This window comes from Geotrypetes seraphini, chromosome 2, assembly GCF_902459505.1.
Source record: "Geotrypetes seraphini chromosome 2, aGeoSer1.1, whole genome shotgun sequence".
Lineage (NCBI taxonomy): Eukaryota > Metazoa > Chordata > Amphibia > Gymnophiona > Dermophiidae > Geotrypetes > Geotrypetes seraphini.
In genome coordinates this window covers 265,862,178-265,880,528 of record NC_047085.1, presented here as the reverse complement: position 1 = coordinate 265,880,528, position 18,351 = coordinate 265,862,178, and the positions used below count along the sequence as shown (strand labels likewise).

Below are 18,351 nucleotides of genomic sequence, written 5' to 3'. Positions count from 1 at the left end.
TATTACAAACATTCTCTCAATTGTTACCAGTGTGGCAAAATATTATACCAAATTATTAAATTCTCTCTTTCAAATTCTCCCATGAAGATGGACGTGTGAAACAGGGTCTCCTGAAGGGAGTAGTAAAGCTGGTTGGCTGTTGTTTGAGGTTTTTGGCTGAGGTGTGTAGTTTTTTTTGGCTGACATTCAAGGAGAGTATTTAAATGCACAACTGTGAGGCAGAAGCGGTTGGATGATTTCTGCACAGCAAGAGGATTATCGGGTGTGGAGCGTTGGATCAAGAGGAGCACGTTGGACAGATAAGTGTAGTGGTATCTTTGAACTTTGCTTAAGCAGAGGTTTTTGGGTTATTGTTTTAGCACTTAAACTGTGAGACTCTTTTTTGAATTGTTCCAAGTTTTTGGTATAACTAACAATGCATGACTGCCTTTGCTATAGCTCCACTTCAATTTGTGTTTTTTGGTGATATTTTGCCACACTGGTACAGTTGAGAGAATGTTTGTATGACCAATTTTCCTGAAGAAGGGTTCAAATTTTTTGTTTTGTGGACAAGATGTTTAAAGCAGTGTGGAGGTTTTTTGGCCTATGTTTAAGGTGTATATGCTTGACTACTTTAGGCTTTTGCTTGAATTGAACATTGCAATGTAGACACTGAGGTCTTTTCTCTCCATAGTTTATCTACATTTGGCAAGGATTTGAATCCCTTCAGAAGAGGGTACAGGCTGTGATTTGTTGATTGATTTCAATTACGCCAACATTGACTGGATAAATGTTACATCGAGGCGTGCTAGGGAGGTAAAATTCCTAGACGTCATAAATCACTGCTTCTTGGAGCAACTAGTCCAGGAACCAACAAGGAGGGGAGCTATTTTAGATTTGATCGTTAGTGGGATGCAATACATAGTACAGGAGTTAACTGTGTTGGGTCCGCTGGGAAACAGTGACCATAACGTGATCAAATTTGAGCTGATACCGGGAGTGACATCGCAAAAGAAATCTACTGTAGCGTTTAATTTTCGAAAGGGCGACTATGATAAAATGAAGAAAATAGTTTAAAAGAAGCTAAAAGGATCAGTTGCAAAGGTTAGGACTATAACCCAGGCGTGGATGTTATTTAAAAATACCATCATGGAAGCCCAGACAAGATGTATTCCACATATCAGCAAAGGTGGAAAGATGAGGAAACTAGAGCTGGCATAATTAAAAGGTGAAGTGAAAGAGACTATTAGAACCAAAAAAAATTATTTAAAGAATGGAAAAAGGATCTGAATGACAAAAATAAGAAAAGACACAAGCACTGGCAAGTTAGATGCAAAGCACTGATAAAGAAAGCTAAGAAAGAATATGAAGATAAACTTTCAAAAGAAGCAAAAACTCATAACAATTGTTTTAGGAACATCAGAAGCAGAAAATCTGTAAGAGAATCCATGGGACTGTTGAGATGATCAAGGAGCAAAAGGAGCGCTCAGGGAGGATAAGACCATAGTGGAGAGACTGAATGAATTCTTTGCTTCGGTCTTTACAGAAGAAGATGCAAGAGATTTAACTGAACCAGAAATGTTTTTCAAGAGTGATGATATGGAGGAACAAAGAAATCTCGATGAATCTGGAAGATGTACTAAGCCAAATCGACAAGTTAAAAAGTGATAAATCACCTGGACGGTATACATCCCAGGGTACTAAAAGAACTCAAAAATGAAATTGCTGACCTGTTGTAAGTGATCTGTAGCCTGCCGCTAAAATCATCTGTAGTACCTGAAGACTGGAGGGTAGTCAATATTACGCCGATTTTTAAAAAGGGTTCCAGGGGAGATCCGTGAAATTACTGACCAGTAAGCCTTTCAGTGCCAGGCAAAATGATGGAAACAATTATAAAAAATAAAATTGTGGAACACATAGACAAACATAATTTAATGAGACAGAGTCAGCATGGGTTCAGCCGAGGGAGATCTTGCTTCACCAATTTGCTTGAACATAAGAATTGCCACTGCTAGGTCAGACCAGTGGTCCATCGTGCCCAGCAGCCCTCTCATGCGGCAGCCCTCTGGTCAACAACCAGAGCCCTGAGACAAGCCCTACCTGCATACGTTCCAGTTCAGCAGAAACTTGTCTAACTTGGTCTTGAATCCCTGGAGGGTGTTTTCCCCACTTCTTTGAAGGTGTGAATAAACATGTGGATAAAGGTGAGCTGGTTGATGAAGTGTATCTAGATGTTCAGAAAGCTTTTGACAAAGTTCCTCATGAGAGGCTAAGAGTCATGGGATAGGTGGCAAAGTTCAGTTATGGATTAGGAATTGGTTATCGGATAGAAAACAGAGGGTAGGGTTAAATGGTCATTTTTCTCAATGGAGAAAAGTACAGTTTTTCTTACTTAGCAGATGGCATCCTCCCTCCCTGCTATAGTATACCAAGGTACTGACAGGAAAAAGGTATAAACATGCTCCTTCAGTAGTTAAAATAAGCAGACACAACATCAGTGGATAATTCATAATAAAATGGAATGATAAAGAACATCATTAACTAAGTGAATACATTCAAATATATAATGCTGGTACCATAACTTACAGTTTCTGAACTTCAGGCCAGAGTGTATTTTGCAAGAGGTGATCTTCCGTGGGAGGTTCTATAATACAAAAATCATTTCATTTATAGATGGTTTTTAAACATTTTTTTAGAATTATTTTTTCAGGAACTTGTTTTTAGTTAGCTTTGTCTGTCTGTTTACTCTTGCTGCATCATTTTGAGTTAATCAACATTTATATTTGTGAAGAGTATTGTCTGGCAGTGATAGGGGCACAAGCTTTATTTTTACTCATAGTCCTGATTCACTTGTAGCAAAACAGTTCAAGATTCTGCCCATGTATGCAGGGACATATCTGAGGATTCCAGTTAAATGAGGCTTGAACTGAGACCTTCAAACTTATTTATGCAAGACTACAAAGATAACAAAATACCAATTTATGGTTTCAGGGAAAAAAAACACTTAATACACAACTTATTCTTTTTCTCCAATCAAAACAGTTTTTGTGATGAAACTAATTTCACAAAATAAAAATATAATTCTTTCTCTACGTATTTTTGTTTCTGATTTTCTATATAAATACATATATACTGTGTTTCAAAGAAACTATAAAAAGCTTAACTCTGTCAAAACTTGACCAATTTCAATAACTTTTAGGATATATCATCCTGGATAAATTTGCAATAAGCCTATAGCAAATGTTCAAAATGGCCACTGTTGATATACACATATGCTTGGAGTTGTTTTCTACACTGATCGACAGCGGCATCAAAGACACCCTGACTCAAGTTGCCCACACTTCAGTCAGACACTGCTTGAGGTTATCAATGTCACAAATCTCTTCACAGGGCAAAGGTAGGGGAGGGACATTAAGGTGGGCAGACTAGATGGGTCGTGGGCCCTTATCTGCCGTCTATTTCTATGTTTCTATGTTACAATGGATTGGTTTAGATGAAACTCAGAAACCACTTTAGGCAGGAATTTCGGATGAGTGCGAAGGACCACCTTGTCATGATGGAATATTGTGAAAGGTGGATCCGCCACTAAGGCCTGAAGCTCACTGACCCTGCGAGGAGACGTGAGGGCCACCAGAAAAACCACTTTCCAGGTAAGATACTTAAGTGGAGCCCTGTTGAGAGGTTCAAACGGAGGCTTCATGAGCTGAGAAAGGACAACATTGAGATCCCAAACCACAGGAGGAGGTTTGAGAGGAGGATTAACATGGAAAAGTCCTTTCATAAATCTGGAAACCACAGAATGAGCAGATAGAGGTTTCCCTTGTAGAGGCTGATGGAAAGCCGCAATAGCACTCAGGTGGACTCTTATAGATGTAGACTTGAGACCAGACTGAGACAGGTGTAGAAGATAGTCCAACACAGAGGATAGTGAAGCTCGCTGAGGCTCCTTGGAATTGGACACACACCAGGAAGAAAATCTAGTCCACTTCTGGGAGTAGCATTGTCGAGTAGCAGGCTTCACATCCCTCACCTCCTGGGAAAACTGGTGAGGGGTTACGTTGAGAGGAACCAAGCTGTCAGGTGGAGAGACTGCAGGTTGGGATGAAGCAGTGATCCTTGATGTTGAGTAAGTAGAGAAGGAAACACTGGAAGAAGCACCGGCTCCCTGCTGCTGAGTTGAAGTAGAAGGGAGAACCAAGGTTGCCTGGGCCACCGAGGAGCTATCAGAATCATGGTGGCCTGGTCTGATTTCAACTTGACCAGAGTCTTTTGAATGAGAGGAAATGGAGGAAACGCATACAGAAAGCGATTCCCCCAATCCAACAGAAAGGCATCTGCCTCGAGGCGATGAGGAGTGTAGATCCTGGAGCAAAACTGAGGCAGTTTGAAGTTGTGGGGAGCCGCAAAGAGGTCTATCTGAGGCGTCCCCCATTGTGCAAAGATCCGATGAAGGGGGTTGGAATGGAGAGTCCATTCGTGAGGCTGGAGGAGACGACTCAAGTTGTCTGCCAAAACATTGTCCTTCCCCTGAATGTAGCAGCTTTGAGGAAGGCATTGTGGCGAACCGCCCAATCCCAGACTCTGAGAGCTTCCTGACATAGGGAGGCCGATCCCGTGCCCCCCTGCTTGTTTACATAATACATGGCGACCTGGTTGTCTGTGCGGATGAGGACCACCATGTCGTGAAGCAGATGTTGAAAAGTTTGAAGAGCATAGAAGATGGCTCTGAGCTCCAGAAGATTGATTTGATGGAGGCGGTCCGCACTGGTCCAGAACCCCTGAGTGCGAAGCCCATCCAGATGAGCTCCCCAGGCATAGGTCAAGGAATCGGTTGTGAGAACCTTCTGGTGAGGAGGAGTGTGAAACAGCAAACCTCTGGATAGATTCGAAGAGGTCATCCACCAAAGTAGAGACTGCCGAAGAGCAGGAGTGACTATGATGTGTCGAGTCAACGGGTCTGACACTTGAGTCCATTGTGAAGCTAGGGTCCACTGAGGAATTCTGAGATGGAGCCTGGCAAAGGGTGTCACATGAACTGTAGAGGCCATGTGGCCCAGGAGGACCATCATGTGTCTCGCTGAGATGGACTGGCGAGAAGATACAGACTGGCAGAGATGAAGAAGAGCATCCATGCGCTGCGGAGGAAGGAATGCTCGAAGCTGAATGGTGTCCAGTACCGCCCCGATGAAGGGAAGGGACTGGGTAGGCTGCAGATGAGATTTGGGGAAGTTGATCTCGAAGCCCAGGCTCTGCAGGAAGCAGATCGTGGTCAAGGTCACTGAAATGACCTCTGGAGCTGACGGGGCCTTGATGAGCCAGTCGTCGAGGTAGGGAAATACCTGAAGACCTCTGTTCCGGAGTGCCGCGGCCACCACCACCAGACACTTCGTGAAGACTCTGGGAGACGAGGACAGGCCAAAAGGAAGCACTCGATACTGCAGATGTAGATGTCCCACCCGAAATCTGAGGAACTTGCGGGAGGCCGGATGAATGGGAATGTGAGTGTAGGCCTCCTTGAGATCCAGAGAGCATAACCAGTCGTTCCGCTCGAGGAGGTGGTAGAGAGAAGAAAGGGTCAGCATGCGAAACCTCTCCTTTACCAAAAACTTGTTGAGGACTCGAAGGTCCAGAATGGGCCGCAGGTCGCCCGTCTTCTTCGGGACGAGGAAGTACCGGGAGTAAAACCCCCGGTTGTGCTGGTCCATCGGGACCGGCTCGACGGCCCGAAGCCGGAGCAAAGCCTGAGCCTCCTGAAGGAGAAAGGCGGTCTGCGTCAAGTTGGAAGGATACTCTCTTGGAGGGTGGTCCGGAGGGATCCGATGGAAATGAAGGGAGTATCCTTCTCTTACGATGGAAAGGACCCAGAGGTCGGTGGTAATAGCCTCCCATCGATGGTAAAAATGATGGAGGCGACCCCCAATGGGAAAAATAGGGGGATGCAGAACGAGATCGGTTATGCTCCCTGGAAGAGAGTCAAAAAGGCTGAGTAGCCTTCGGTGCAGCCAGCGGCTGAGGCTTCTGCTGAGCTTTCTGGGGAGGCTGTCTCTTCGCCGGTTGTCTCGCAGCAGGAGTTTGACGAGGGGTGTAGCGCCGCTGATAAATCAAAGGCGGTCTAGAAGGTCGAGACTGCTGAGGCTTGGGCTTAGGCCGAAGAATAGATTGAAAAGACTTTTCATGATCCGAAAGTTTCTTGGTAACAGTCTCGATAGACTCGTCGAATAGATCGGCGCCCGCACAAGGCACATTGGCAAGTCTGTCTTGTAGGTTCGGATCCATGTCAATCGTTCGAAGCCATGCCAATTGACGCATGGCCACGGAGCAGGCGGCAGTACGTGTCGAGAGTTCGAAGGCATCGTACGAGGACTGCATCAGCTGGAGACGTAGCTGGGAAAGGGAGGCTACCACTTCCTCGAACTCGAATCGAGCCTGAGAATCAATGTAAGGAGTAAACTTGCGGAGAACCGGCAAGAAGAACTCCAAATATGAAGAAAAAAAGAAATTATAATTGAGCACTCGAGACGCCATCATAGAATTCTGGTAGATCCTCCTACCGAACTTATCCATCGTTCTCCCTTCTCGTCCCGGTGGCACAGAGGCATAGACTTGGGAGGGATGAGAACGCTTGAGAGAGGACTCGACCAGCAGGGATTGGTGAGAGAGTTGAGCGCCCTCAAACCCTTTGTGATGAACAATGCGGTATCTGGCATCCAATTTGCTCGGGAACGCAGGGATGGAGTACGGCGTTTCAAAACATCGCATGAATGTTTGATCCAACAATTTATGTAGAGGAAGCCGAAGAGATTCCGCAGGAGGATTAGGCAAGTGCATGGTGTCGAGATACTCTTTAGAATACCGAGACCCAGTGTCCAAAGTCACATCCAAGTCATCAGCCATTTGCCTGAGGAATGAAGAAAAGGACAACTGGTCCGCCAGTATGGGCCTTCGAGACGGACTGGAGGAAGTAGAAGCCTCAGGATCCAGAGAGATTTGGGATCGACAAGGAGAATAAGAAGTAGATGGTTTCTCGTACTCCGGCCCCTCCGGGGGAGATAAATCCGATGAGGAGTACCCCAGACGTGGCAGCTTCTTCTGCGGCGAAACCTCAGAATGGCACGAGGAGTGCCGAGATGAGTGTCTGGATCGATGTCCCTCCCGGTGCCGGGAGGGAGAGCGGGAACGCCTATATTTTGCATGGTCCCCCGAAGCTTCCAGTGAATGCATGGGACTGGAAGCGGTAGAGCGAAGGGGCAGAATGGAGGCCGCCTCACGCGATGCAGCCCAGGCCTGGTATGGAGTGCGGAAGAACTCTTCCTGTGATTTACTATGCCCAGGACTTCAATTATCAGTCGGAGGAACGGCACCGTGATGGCGCAGAGGCGTAATGGGCTCTAAAGGAGGCATATCGCTAAAGGAGGCCCGCCTCGAGGAACCAGCCGCCTCCGCCGCTCCTCCTCGTCAAGCAATGAGATCGATCGACGAGGAGGAGGAGGAGGGGGCGGCCTGCCCCCTGGGATCGGGACCGGGAGGTCACCCTGGATGGAGGCGATTAACCTGGGTCCCATATTCTGCATGAGCTCGACGAACTGAGCTTCCAGCAGGGACCGCAGCGAAGCCGATATGGAGGGATCCACACCGAAAGGGGGTCCTCCTGCACGGTCTTCGCGCTCCTTCGTGGTCGAGTGCTTCTGCTTGGAAGCCTTTGGCACTTTAATGACCACCGGTGGAATAGTGGAAGGCGGTACCTGAGCCGAGGAGACGGGAACAGGCACCGGCGTCGAACTCGTGGCCGAAGTCGGGGTAAACGAAGCCGGCTTCAAAAGGCCTGGAGTAGCAGGAGTATTCGCTGGTTTCGCATGGACAGGCGAAGCGGCCGATGAAGTCGAAGCTGAAGGTTCCTTAGCAGCTTCCATCTTGAACATCAACTCCCACAACAGGCAGCGCCGCTTAAACGCTCGCGCTGTTAGAGTGGAACAAGGCCGGCACGATTTCGGGAAATGTTCTGGACCAAGACACTGCAGGCAGCGTCGATGCGGGTCCGTCAGCGAAATCGCGCGCTGGCACTTGCTACACTTTTTAAAACCGGTGATTGGCCGGGACATAGGCCGAAAAAGCTCCGCCGCTAGATCGAAGGAGCTGGGCCTGAGCCATGTGGCCGACCCGGCCGACTCGCCGGAAGAAAAAAATTTTTTTTTTTTAAAATAAAATAAAGAAAACACACGAAAAGAGGAAAAGAAATCCAAAATCGCGGAATTAGAAGGCAATTAAACGTGAATTCAGTCAGCGCAGAATTGAAGTAAAACTTCTCAGCTCCGCGGAAAGAAAAGAACTGAGGAGACACGCCCGGTCCATCGGGCGGGAAGGCACTGGCGCATGCACGGTGCGGGCATCTCGAAACTTCTAAGTTTCTTCAAGCAACACATGCTTGTGAGACGTCCGTATCGGGGCTCTGTCGGATGACATCACCCATTAGTGAGAATATCTGCCTGCTTGTCCTGGGATAACCCGGTTTTATTCTCGGCGCTTGGACGTTTTTGAGAAATGTTCGTCCAAGTGCCGACTTAGGCCGGTTTTTGGACGTTTTTCTCTTTCGATTATGAGCCCCATAACATTTTTCAAAGAAGTGTGTGTCTGTCTATATAGATATACTCGTACATAGAGAATGAGTTAAGAGAAAGAGAGAGACAAATACATACTCAGAAACATTTATTATACTATATAAGAAATACCAAAGTCCCATTTTGTACCTGTGAGGTTCACTGGTTGAAAGTAAACCTGGGAATATTGGTCTGAAGGACTACTGAACTTGTATTCTTCATCAACAGATTGTGTAGACAAATCTCCTGTCCAAAAAAAAGTCTTTTTTAAATTATGCAGTATATATTCTGCAAAAATCAGCAAGTATGTTACATTATGAGAGCAATTTTCAAAAGGTATTTACCTAGATAAAATGAAATCTGTTTACAAAAACTGCCCATCTTTTCTGAGGTAAAGTATGTGAACTAAGCAGACGCATTCCCTGTGGCGGATTACAACAGGAGTGGTAGAAAGCATATACAGTAGTTTCATATTTTCAAAACTCTGCATGTTGTTTGGAAAGGTAATGGTATCTACAAAAAAACTGGTAAAGATCTCTGTGGGTGCTTGAGGACCTGAATGTAAACCGCTTAGAGGGGCATAATCGATATGGACGTCTAAGTCCGTTTACGTCCATCTCGCAAGTCGTCCAAAGTAAAAAATGGCCTAGGACACATTTTTGAAAAATAAGTCTAAAATTTTTTTACTTTTGAAAATCGACTAATTATACGTCCTGCAGATCTGATTGTCCAAGTCACTAAATCGTCCATCTTTATACCACTTTTCGTCTAACTTTTCGTCCAAGTCCAAAACGCCTAGAACAAGCCCTGGGAGGGGTCTGCAAAGTGATGGACTGAACATCCAGACATGCCACCTAACGGGGAACCTAACTCTGGGGGTAACACTTGACAAACACCTAACCCTGGAAAACCACACAAACCTACTGTTTAAAAAATGTATTTCGGTCCTCTGGAAACTTCGCACTATTAAAAAAATTTTTGATGAAAAGTCCTTCCGTTTACTAGTACAATCATCCATCTTAAGCACCCTAGATTACTGTAACATCATATACCTAGGAGCTTATAAAAAGAACCTCAACAAGCTGAGATTAATTCAGAACACCGCGATCCAACTAATCCACGGTTTAAAAAAATGGGAACACATTTCCCCTTATTATCAGAAACTCCACTGGTTACCCGCAGAATCCAGAGTCCTCTTCAAGTTTGCTTGTTTTTGCTACAAAGCTGTCTTTGGGATTCTTCCAGCTTACCTAATCTCCCAGTTCTCCCCCGAGTCCAACAAGAGCACTCGCAGAACAAACCTATTTAATTACCCCTCCTTGAAATCTTACCAGTACAAAAAGTTTCTAGATAGAATGTTATCATTCCAGGCAGCTAGGCTGAACACATGGCTTGGAAAGCCCATACTTGAGGCCACTACATACGCAGACTTTAGAAAATCCCTGAAAACTCGACTTTAACAAATTCTAAATTCCCATACCCAACTCTTCCTCGCCATGACCCTTCCACCTCGCCCCCTAATTCCAAGGCCCAAAACTAATTATACTTTCCACCTTGAATCTCATGTACTGACATAATGTATCTTTATTGTAATCCATATACAGTGGTGCCTCACACAACGAACTTAATCCGTTCCAGGAGCAAGTTTGTTATGTGAAACGTTCGTTGTGTGAAACGCGTTTTCCCATAACAATACATGTTAAAAAAAATAATTCGTTCTGTAGCATAAAATATGCTAAGATGACATAAAAAAAGATAAATTTTTGGTTATTATTTTTATTTAGATACATCTAAAAACATAATTGTTTTTTAAAACAACACACATTTTTTAAATTTAAAGACAGACTAAGTAGAGTCTAATTTTACAGTGAGAGGGCAGAGTCTCAGCGGCAAAAACTGGGACTTAACTGTTCATTTTTTTTTTTTTTCTACCGTGTTTCCCCGATGATAAGGCAGGGCCATCAAATAAGACAGCCCCCCCTTTTTAGAAAAAAATGTAAAATAAGGCACCCCCCCGCAAATAAGCCACCCACCGATACCTGCGCTTACCCGAATCGGGTGGTAAGGTGGGTGACTCCGTGTGGTCCCTGGCACCCCCGACACGATCGGGGCAAGAGGGAGCTCAAGCCCTCTTGCCCCCCCGACACGATTGGGGCAAGAGGGAGCTCAAGCCCTCTTGCCCCCCCCGACTCCCCGACACGATCGGGGCAAGAGGGAGCTCAAGCCCTCTTGCCCCCCCCAACTCCCCGACACGATCGGGGCAAGAGGGAGCTCAAGCCCTCTTGCCCCCCCGACTCCCCGACACGATCGGGGCAAGAGGGAGCTCAAGCCCTCTTGCCCCCCCGACTCCCCGACACGATCGGGGCAAAAGGGAGCTCAAGCCCTCTTGCCCCCCCGACTCCCCGACACGATCGGGGCAAAAGGGAGCCCAAGCCCTCTTGCCCCGCCGATTCCCCAACTCCCCGACAATATCGGGCCAGGAGGGAGCCCAAGTCCTCCTGGCCACGGCGACCCCCTAACCCCACCCTGCACTACATTACGGGCAGGAGGGATCCCAGGCCCTCCTGCCCTCTCCGCAACCCCCCCCTCCCCCCAACGACCGCCCCCCCCCAAGAACCTCCGACCGCCCCCCCAGCCGACCCGCGACCCCCTGGCCGACCCCCACGACACCCCCAACCCCCTTCCCCGTACCTTTCTGTAGTTGGCCGGACAGACGGGAGCCAAACCCGCCTGTCCGGCAGGCAGCCATCGACGGAATGAGGCCGGATTGGCCCATCCGTCCCAAAGCTCCGCCTACTGGTGGGGCCTAAGGCGCCTGGGCCAATCAGAATAGGCCCGGGAGCCTTAGGTCCCTCCTGGGGGCAGGGCCTGAGGCACATGGTCGGGTTGGGCCCATGTGCCTCAGGCCCCGCCCCCAGGAGGGACCTAAGGCTCCCGGGCCTATTCTGATTGGCCCAGGCGCCTTAGGCCCCACCAGTAGGCGGAGCTTTGGGACGGATGGGCCAATCCGGCCTCATTCCGTCGTTGGCTGCCTGCCGGACAGGCGGGTTTGGCTCCCGTCTGTCCGGCCAACTGCAGAAAGGTACGGGGAAGGGGGTTGGGGGTGTCGTGGGGGTCGGCCAGGGGGGTCGCGGGTCGGCTGGGGGGGCGGTCGGAGGTTCTTGGGGGGGGCGGTCGTTGGGGGGAGGGGGGGTTTGCGTCGAGGGCAGGAGGGCCTGGGATCCCTCCTGCCCGTAATGTAGTGCAGGGTGGGGTTAGGGGGTCGCCGTGGCCAGGAGGACTTGGGCTCCCTCCTGGCCCGATATTGTGTGGGGAGTTGGGGAATCGGCGGGGCAAGAGGGCTTGGGCTCCTTTTTGCCCCGATCGTGTCGGGGAGTCGGGGGGGGCAAGAGGGAACCAGGCGGAGAGAGGGCAGTTAAGCGCAGTGCCTGCGCGGAAGGATGCAGCTCGGGCGACTTCGTTGTGTGAAACGAAGTTCGTTGTACGGATCAAGACATAAAGTTCGTTGTGCGCAGCGTTCGCTGTGCGAGGCGTCCGTTATGCGAGGCACCACTGTACTTACTAAATGTATCTTTATGGTAACCCACCTGTATCCCTTACACTGACAAAATGCACCTTGATAGTAACCCACTTGTATTGTAACCCACTTGCATCCTATGTACTGACTAAATGTATCTTTATTGTAAACCGCTTCGAACTTCACGGTATAGCGGTATATAAGAAATAAATTATTATTATTAACTCACTTTGAAACTGTCTTCCACAATGACATCACCAAAATACTAGACACTATTCATCCTTCTGGCTCAAACCTAGACCTCTGTCTGCCACATCTCCCTGTGGCTGTGAAAGATGTCTTTGTAGACTCCATCCTTCCTCTCTTCAACACCTCTTTACAAACAGGCGTAATGCCTCCAAACTGGAAGTCAGTGGTTATTAGGCCGATTATGAAAAAATCCACACTTGACCCTAATGTGCCCCGCAACTTTAGACGTGTCTCCAACCTACCCTTCATCTCCAAGATCTTGGCAAAAACAGTGTTACACCAATTACACTCTTTCATCGACAAACAAGGAGCCCTATCAGCCTTCCAATTGAGATTCAGGAAATTCCACAGTACTGACACCATCCTTCTCAATATCATTGACGACTGTTGGAAACTCATGGATAAGGGTAATGATGTCCTTTTGATGTTGCTGGATCTCAGTGCAGCATTCAACACTATTGATCATCCTCGCCTTCTTATTTGACACTCTGAAATTGGTATTCAAGACGCTGCATTACAATGGTTTGCCTCCTTCCTGAATAACAGATCCTAAAGTGTACTGCTCAACTATGTGTTATCGAAACCAAAACTGATCAAATACGGTATTCCGAAGAGGGCTCTTCTATCCCCCCTATTATTCAATCTCTACTTTAGACCTTCCTAGACATAGCCCAAATACAGATTCACTTCTTTGCGGATGATATCCAACTATACTTACCGCTAGGAGAAACCCATGATGCCCAGATCACAAAATTCCTGAACTGCCTCTTGGAAATCAAAAACTAGATGTCCTTCAACAATTACAACTGAACACCTCCAAGACGGAACTCCTTTGGATCCACAAAGAACACTGCAACTACATCCATCCCTCTCTACATTGGGACTCAACTACCATAACTGCGAAAGACCAAGCACGCAGCATAAGACTATTCCTTGACTCCAACCTATCGCTCGGGTGGTAGCTTCCTCATTTTACTACCTGCAACAACTCTGAAAAATAAGAAACTACTTTTCACCCAGTTACTCTATGCCGCCAGTGTTCCCGCTAAGCTGCGCTGGGGTGCGCTGGCGCACAAAATATTACCTCGCAGCGCACAAGTTTCTCGTCACAGCGCACACAGTGTAGAGCACAGTTCTTCAACCGCCGGTCCGCAAACAAAATCTTGCCGGTCCGCGAAGGATTCGGTCCCCGCCGCAACGAAAGGCCGGCGTCAGCTGACTTGCAACTTCCTGTTGTAGTCGCTGTGCCGGGACTCCTGCCTTCGCCGGGACTCCTGCCTTCCACCGCGTTTGCCTCCTGCCTTGTCTCCGCACCTCCAGACCAGCAGCGGCAGCTGTGTATGCTTTTAACTTCGGCACAGAGCTGCCCCTAATCAATAGTTTAGCGCGGTTTCATAAGGCAGCCTCGGGGCCTTTGCTAGGCCGGCCCACATCGCATCATCGAAGCGGGCCGGCTATCAAAGGCCCCGAGGCTGCCTCATGAAACCGCGCTAAACTATTGATTAGGGGCAGCTCTGTGCCGAAGTTAAAAGCATACAGAGCTGCCGCTGCTGGTCTGAACTCTTGGGCCGCTGAAGGAGGGCAAAAAGCAGCTGTCCTGGAGGTTTCCCTTCCTCTCGCCTTTACAGGTTCCTTTTTTCCACCTTTTTTTTTTTTCCTTCAAACGGCAACGGGCCCCAGCATCGACATCAATCAAGTAAGTTCCACTGTCAATCAAGCGGTTCTGCTCGGCCAAAGCTTCCCCTGTGACATGAGCCACCCTCAGGGGAAAGAAAGTGACCCACAAAGGTGAGGGGAAGGGGGGCAGATGATGGAAGTTGGGGGGGGGAGAGAGAGAGAGAGAGAGAAGGGGCAGATGATGGAATGGAGGAGATGAGAGAGAGAGAGAAGGGGACAGATGATGGAAGTGAGAAGAAGGGAGAGAGAGCAGAAGGCAGATGGATGTCAGTTGAGAAGGGAGAGCAGATGCTGAATGGAAGTGGGGAAAGAACACATACTGGATGGAAGGAGGAGATAAATAAAGGGGGAAGAAAATAGTAAGATAATGGAGGGGTGAGGGAAAGGGGTGACAAGCTGTGTGTAGACACAGTGAAAAGAGGGAAACGGGACTAAATAGTAAGAAAGAATTTAATTTAGATGGAGGCAGAAAATAGAGAAGGAAGACCAGAGAAGAAAAGGGAAGAGAGAGCAGAGAATGATCAGATCTGAGTGGAGGAAATGAGAAGAGAGATATGCTAAAAACCACAGGGGGGAGGGAAGGATAGAGATGCAATTATTTTGAAGCTACACTGTTAAGTTAATATGCTGTTGGTAGAGTTGCAGTGGCATCCTAAACATATTTCTGGCAAGCCAACTGTATATGGTGACATTATTAGAAGATGACTGTGTGAAACTTTAGGGAACTTGGATGCCAATCAGTTTTTGGAAGCCAAAGGAAAACATACATTTTTTGTATGCTATACTGTATGTTTGGCTCGTTTCTACTTCAGTTTTGTTCTTGCCTTTTCGTTTTGTCTTCCTTCCACCATCTCTTATCTGCCTTCCTTATCATCCTTTTCAATGTGATTTGGCAGCTCCTGTCAATCATAGGCTGGCTGTGCAAGATTGCTAATTCTAGATGCCTGGGTGACCTAATGCCTGTGCATGTGATTTTCTGTTTTTGTGTTTAAAACATTTTGCTGAAAGCACAACAGTGCAAAAGAGTAAAACAGATTTTATGCTGTTTATTCTAGGAATAAGCAGTGGGCTTTCCTAAGTCCATCTTAATAATGTCATGCAGATTTTTTAAGGAAATTATCCAAATCTTTTTTTAATTACATGTTGAATGAAAAATATTTTCCCAGGTTTGTTTTAAATCTACTACTTAAAAGCTTTATTGCATGCCCCTTTACTCCTAGTATATATTTATTTTTATTTTTTATTTTTTAGTATATATATATTTATCTTTTGGCATGGCCCATCAGTTATAGCATTTGCTACATGATGGGCCATGCCAAAAGATAAATGTAGCATTTGCTACATGAATTGATTTTTTGTCACGTATGGTTAAGGGGCTGGAGGAGTTGCCGTACAGCGAAAGATTAGAGAAACTGGGCCTCTTCTCCCTTGAGCAGAGGAGATTGAGAGGGGACATGATAGAAACATTCAAGGTACTGAAGGGAATAGACTTAGTAGCTAAGGCAGGGAGAACGAGAGGGCACTCTCTAAAGTTGAAAGGGGATAGATTCCATACAAACGTAAGGAAGTTCTGTGGTAGAAAGCAACATATTTATTTGGCTCATAACTTGCTGGCGCCCGATATTTTTAGCTCACAGTGAAAAAAGTTTGCTCACAACACCCGCCCGCTTAGAGGGAACACTAGCTCATTGCAGTAATCCATGCGGGAGAAGACTCTTCTCCCGCATGGATTACTGCAATGAGCTAGTCAACGGTCTCACGGTGTACGACATCTCCAGCATGTACAAAATGCAGCAATCAGACTTCTAAAGAACCTCCATTCCCATGACCCGTTTCTCAGACTCTATTGTTAGCTCACTGGCTGTCTTCAAGGGCTTGATGCTAACATTCAAATTCTTGCACAACTTGCCACCAAGATACATGACGGCCAAGCTTCCTCCATACGTGCAGAACAGGTCCTTCTGCTCCCAGGATGAAATATGCCTCAAAATGCCCCCTGGCTGTGCCCTTCAACTGCAAACTACCAAACGACATTCCTACTCCCACTTCATACTGACCCACTGGAATTGACTGCCCTCGTGGATAAGATCCCTTGAAGGACTCTTCAGCTTTAGGAAAGCAATAAAAGCATACCTGTTCACCTAACTCCCACAACTGATAGATTACATCAGAAATGTATATTGATACAAGATCCTTGGTATGTGTCGAGTTAGGATAAAAACTTGAAACAGAAAAACCCCCAAAACAAACTTGTACTGTATCTATGGCATATTGTAACCTGTTAACCATATATTATGTATGTTAACCTGTAACCCATCCTGAGCTCTTTAGGGAGGGCAGGATAGAAAATGAAATAAATAAATAAATAAATGAAACAGATTATCCTGGCACCTAATTTTAGGCGATCTATCCTGAATTACACCCCTACTGGCTAACTTAAAGACACACATGTGCTAATTCCTAGTGGTAGCCACATATGACAGCACATTGTATCTCACCCTCAGATACCTTCCTGCTATCTTGCCAAAAATGGTAGCAAGTAGGATTAGAGAGAGCTTGGAATTAATTGAATATCCAAAGAGACAGAAGGATGCTACCTGATTGAAACAAAAATGCATACAATTGAACAATTAATAAAGTTACAATTAAATATTACCTTGAAATACAGCTTTATTGGATAAACCTAAAGCAGGTACAGTGGCTCCTTCTGGAAGGTCAAATTTTTTCTGGAAAAAAAAACAAACCAAAAATAAAAATGAAAAGAAGTAAACTCAGCATAATATTCAGAAACTCATTTGTGATCTGTTTATGAGAGTATATTCGCCTTAAGCTTGTATAAGTTTGTGCGACTCACAAATGGAAAATTAGATTAGATTAGATTCTGCTAGTTCAATAAAAAGAACTTTTATAATGACTGTTTCCAAACTAACCCCATCTTTTACAAAGCTGCGCTAGTGACTGCTGTTGTAGTGACTGCCCCAAAGCTCACAGGGATTTAAAGAGCTCCGGGACTTTTGCCGCATGGCAGCCATTAGTGCAACTTTGTATAAGAGGGGTTAAATGGTTCACTAGATCAGACATAGGGACAGCAAATTTAAAAGCCATTTCAATAAGCAAAAACAGTCTTTCATAATGTAACAGGCTTTCATAAGATTTTCTGCACAGCATCATTTCTTTGTTTTCCCCATTAGATAACATTTTTTTCTTTCTTTTTTCCTGTTATTACTGTTTCTTGGCCTCTAATTCAGTGTTCTTCAACCACCGTCTACGGTCTGCAGAAATTTCCTGCCGGTCCAAAGCGCTGGCACGTGCATCGGGCTCTTCAGCCGCCAGTCCACGGTGTGATCGATGCGGCGTTGTCTTCGAGCCAGTTCCCTCTTCCTCAGTGCTGCAGTGAACAAAGCCATGGGCAGAGGCTTCTACGCACGTCCTGCGCCTGAACCGGAAGCCTTCTCTCTAACGTCGCAACATCAGAGGGAAGGCTTTCAGATGAGGCGCAGTACGTGCGAGGAGCCGCTGCCCACGGCTTTGTGCACTGCAGCACTGAGGAAGAGGGAGCCAGCTCCAAGATAAAGGCACAGCATGGAGGGAGGGAGACAACAATGGTAGGGGGAATGATTTTATTTTTTAATTTGGTGATTGATCTACATCTGCTGTCTGTTCAGGAAGAAATGCATTTGTTTCTTTTCCTCTGGGGTTGCACATTAGGGTTTATTTGTATATATTAGTACTTTTAGTTTTTGGTCCCATATTTGCATGAGGTTATCTGTGTTCTGGTAGGAATGAATATTGAGAAACATACAATGTGCTTTGTGTAGTTTAATTTTGTGGTTAACCATTATGTGTTGTTAATACGATTATATTGTGTGTGTGTGTATATATATATGAAAAATGAATGAAAAAATGGTGTTACAATTAGTACTATTATGGGGGCAGGGTCTGGGGCGGAGTTTGGGTAGAAATGGGTGGGGTCTGGCCCATGACAGCCCAGTGTTCTTCAACTGCCGGTCCACAAAATAATTATTTTATTTCCACTGGTTTATAGATGTCAAAAGGTTGAAGAACACTGCTCTGATTGTGGACTAAATAATTGTAACTATTTTTTCTTTTTTTTTAATTGCTGGGGGGTTATTTTTTTAAAAAAAATTTTCTCCAACCACGAATGAGATACTTATTTTCTGTATTCAAGTACTTGTTTATGCATGTTTGTTATTGAAAAATTTATAAATAAAAATATTTTTTTTAAAACAACTCTTACTGGCTGAAGAAGATATGTTATTGGGCTAAGGGTTCAAAAATATGTATATACCTTTGAATTTTAACAGGGATACATAT

General features: G+C 46.0%; 1 protein-coding gene across 3 annotated transcripts in view; it reads right to left on the bottom strand.

Annotated features, from left to right (window-relative positions):
* The window catches only part of ELP2 (elongator acetyltransferase complex subunit 2), a 189,028-nt gene that overhangs the window by 59,869 nt on the left and 110,808 nt on the right, over positions 1-18,351 (bottom strand). For all 3 annotated transcript variants that reach the window (XM_033929590.1, XM_033929587.1, XM_033929588.1), the window contains exons 14-16: positions 16,673-16,742; positions 8,724-8,819; positions 2,566-2,623 (exon numbers count right to left, since the gene is read on the bottom strand). In XM_033929590.1, coding sequence (XP_033785481.1) covers positions 2,566-2,623; positions 8,724-8,819; positions 16,673-16,742 — 224 coding nt within the window. The remainder of the gene's footprint in view (positions 1-2,565; positions 2,624-8,723; positions 8,820-16,672; positions 16,743-18,351) is intronic.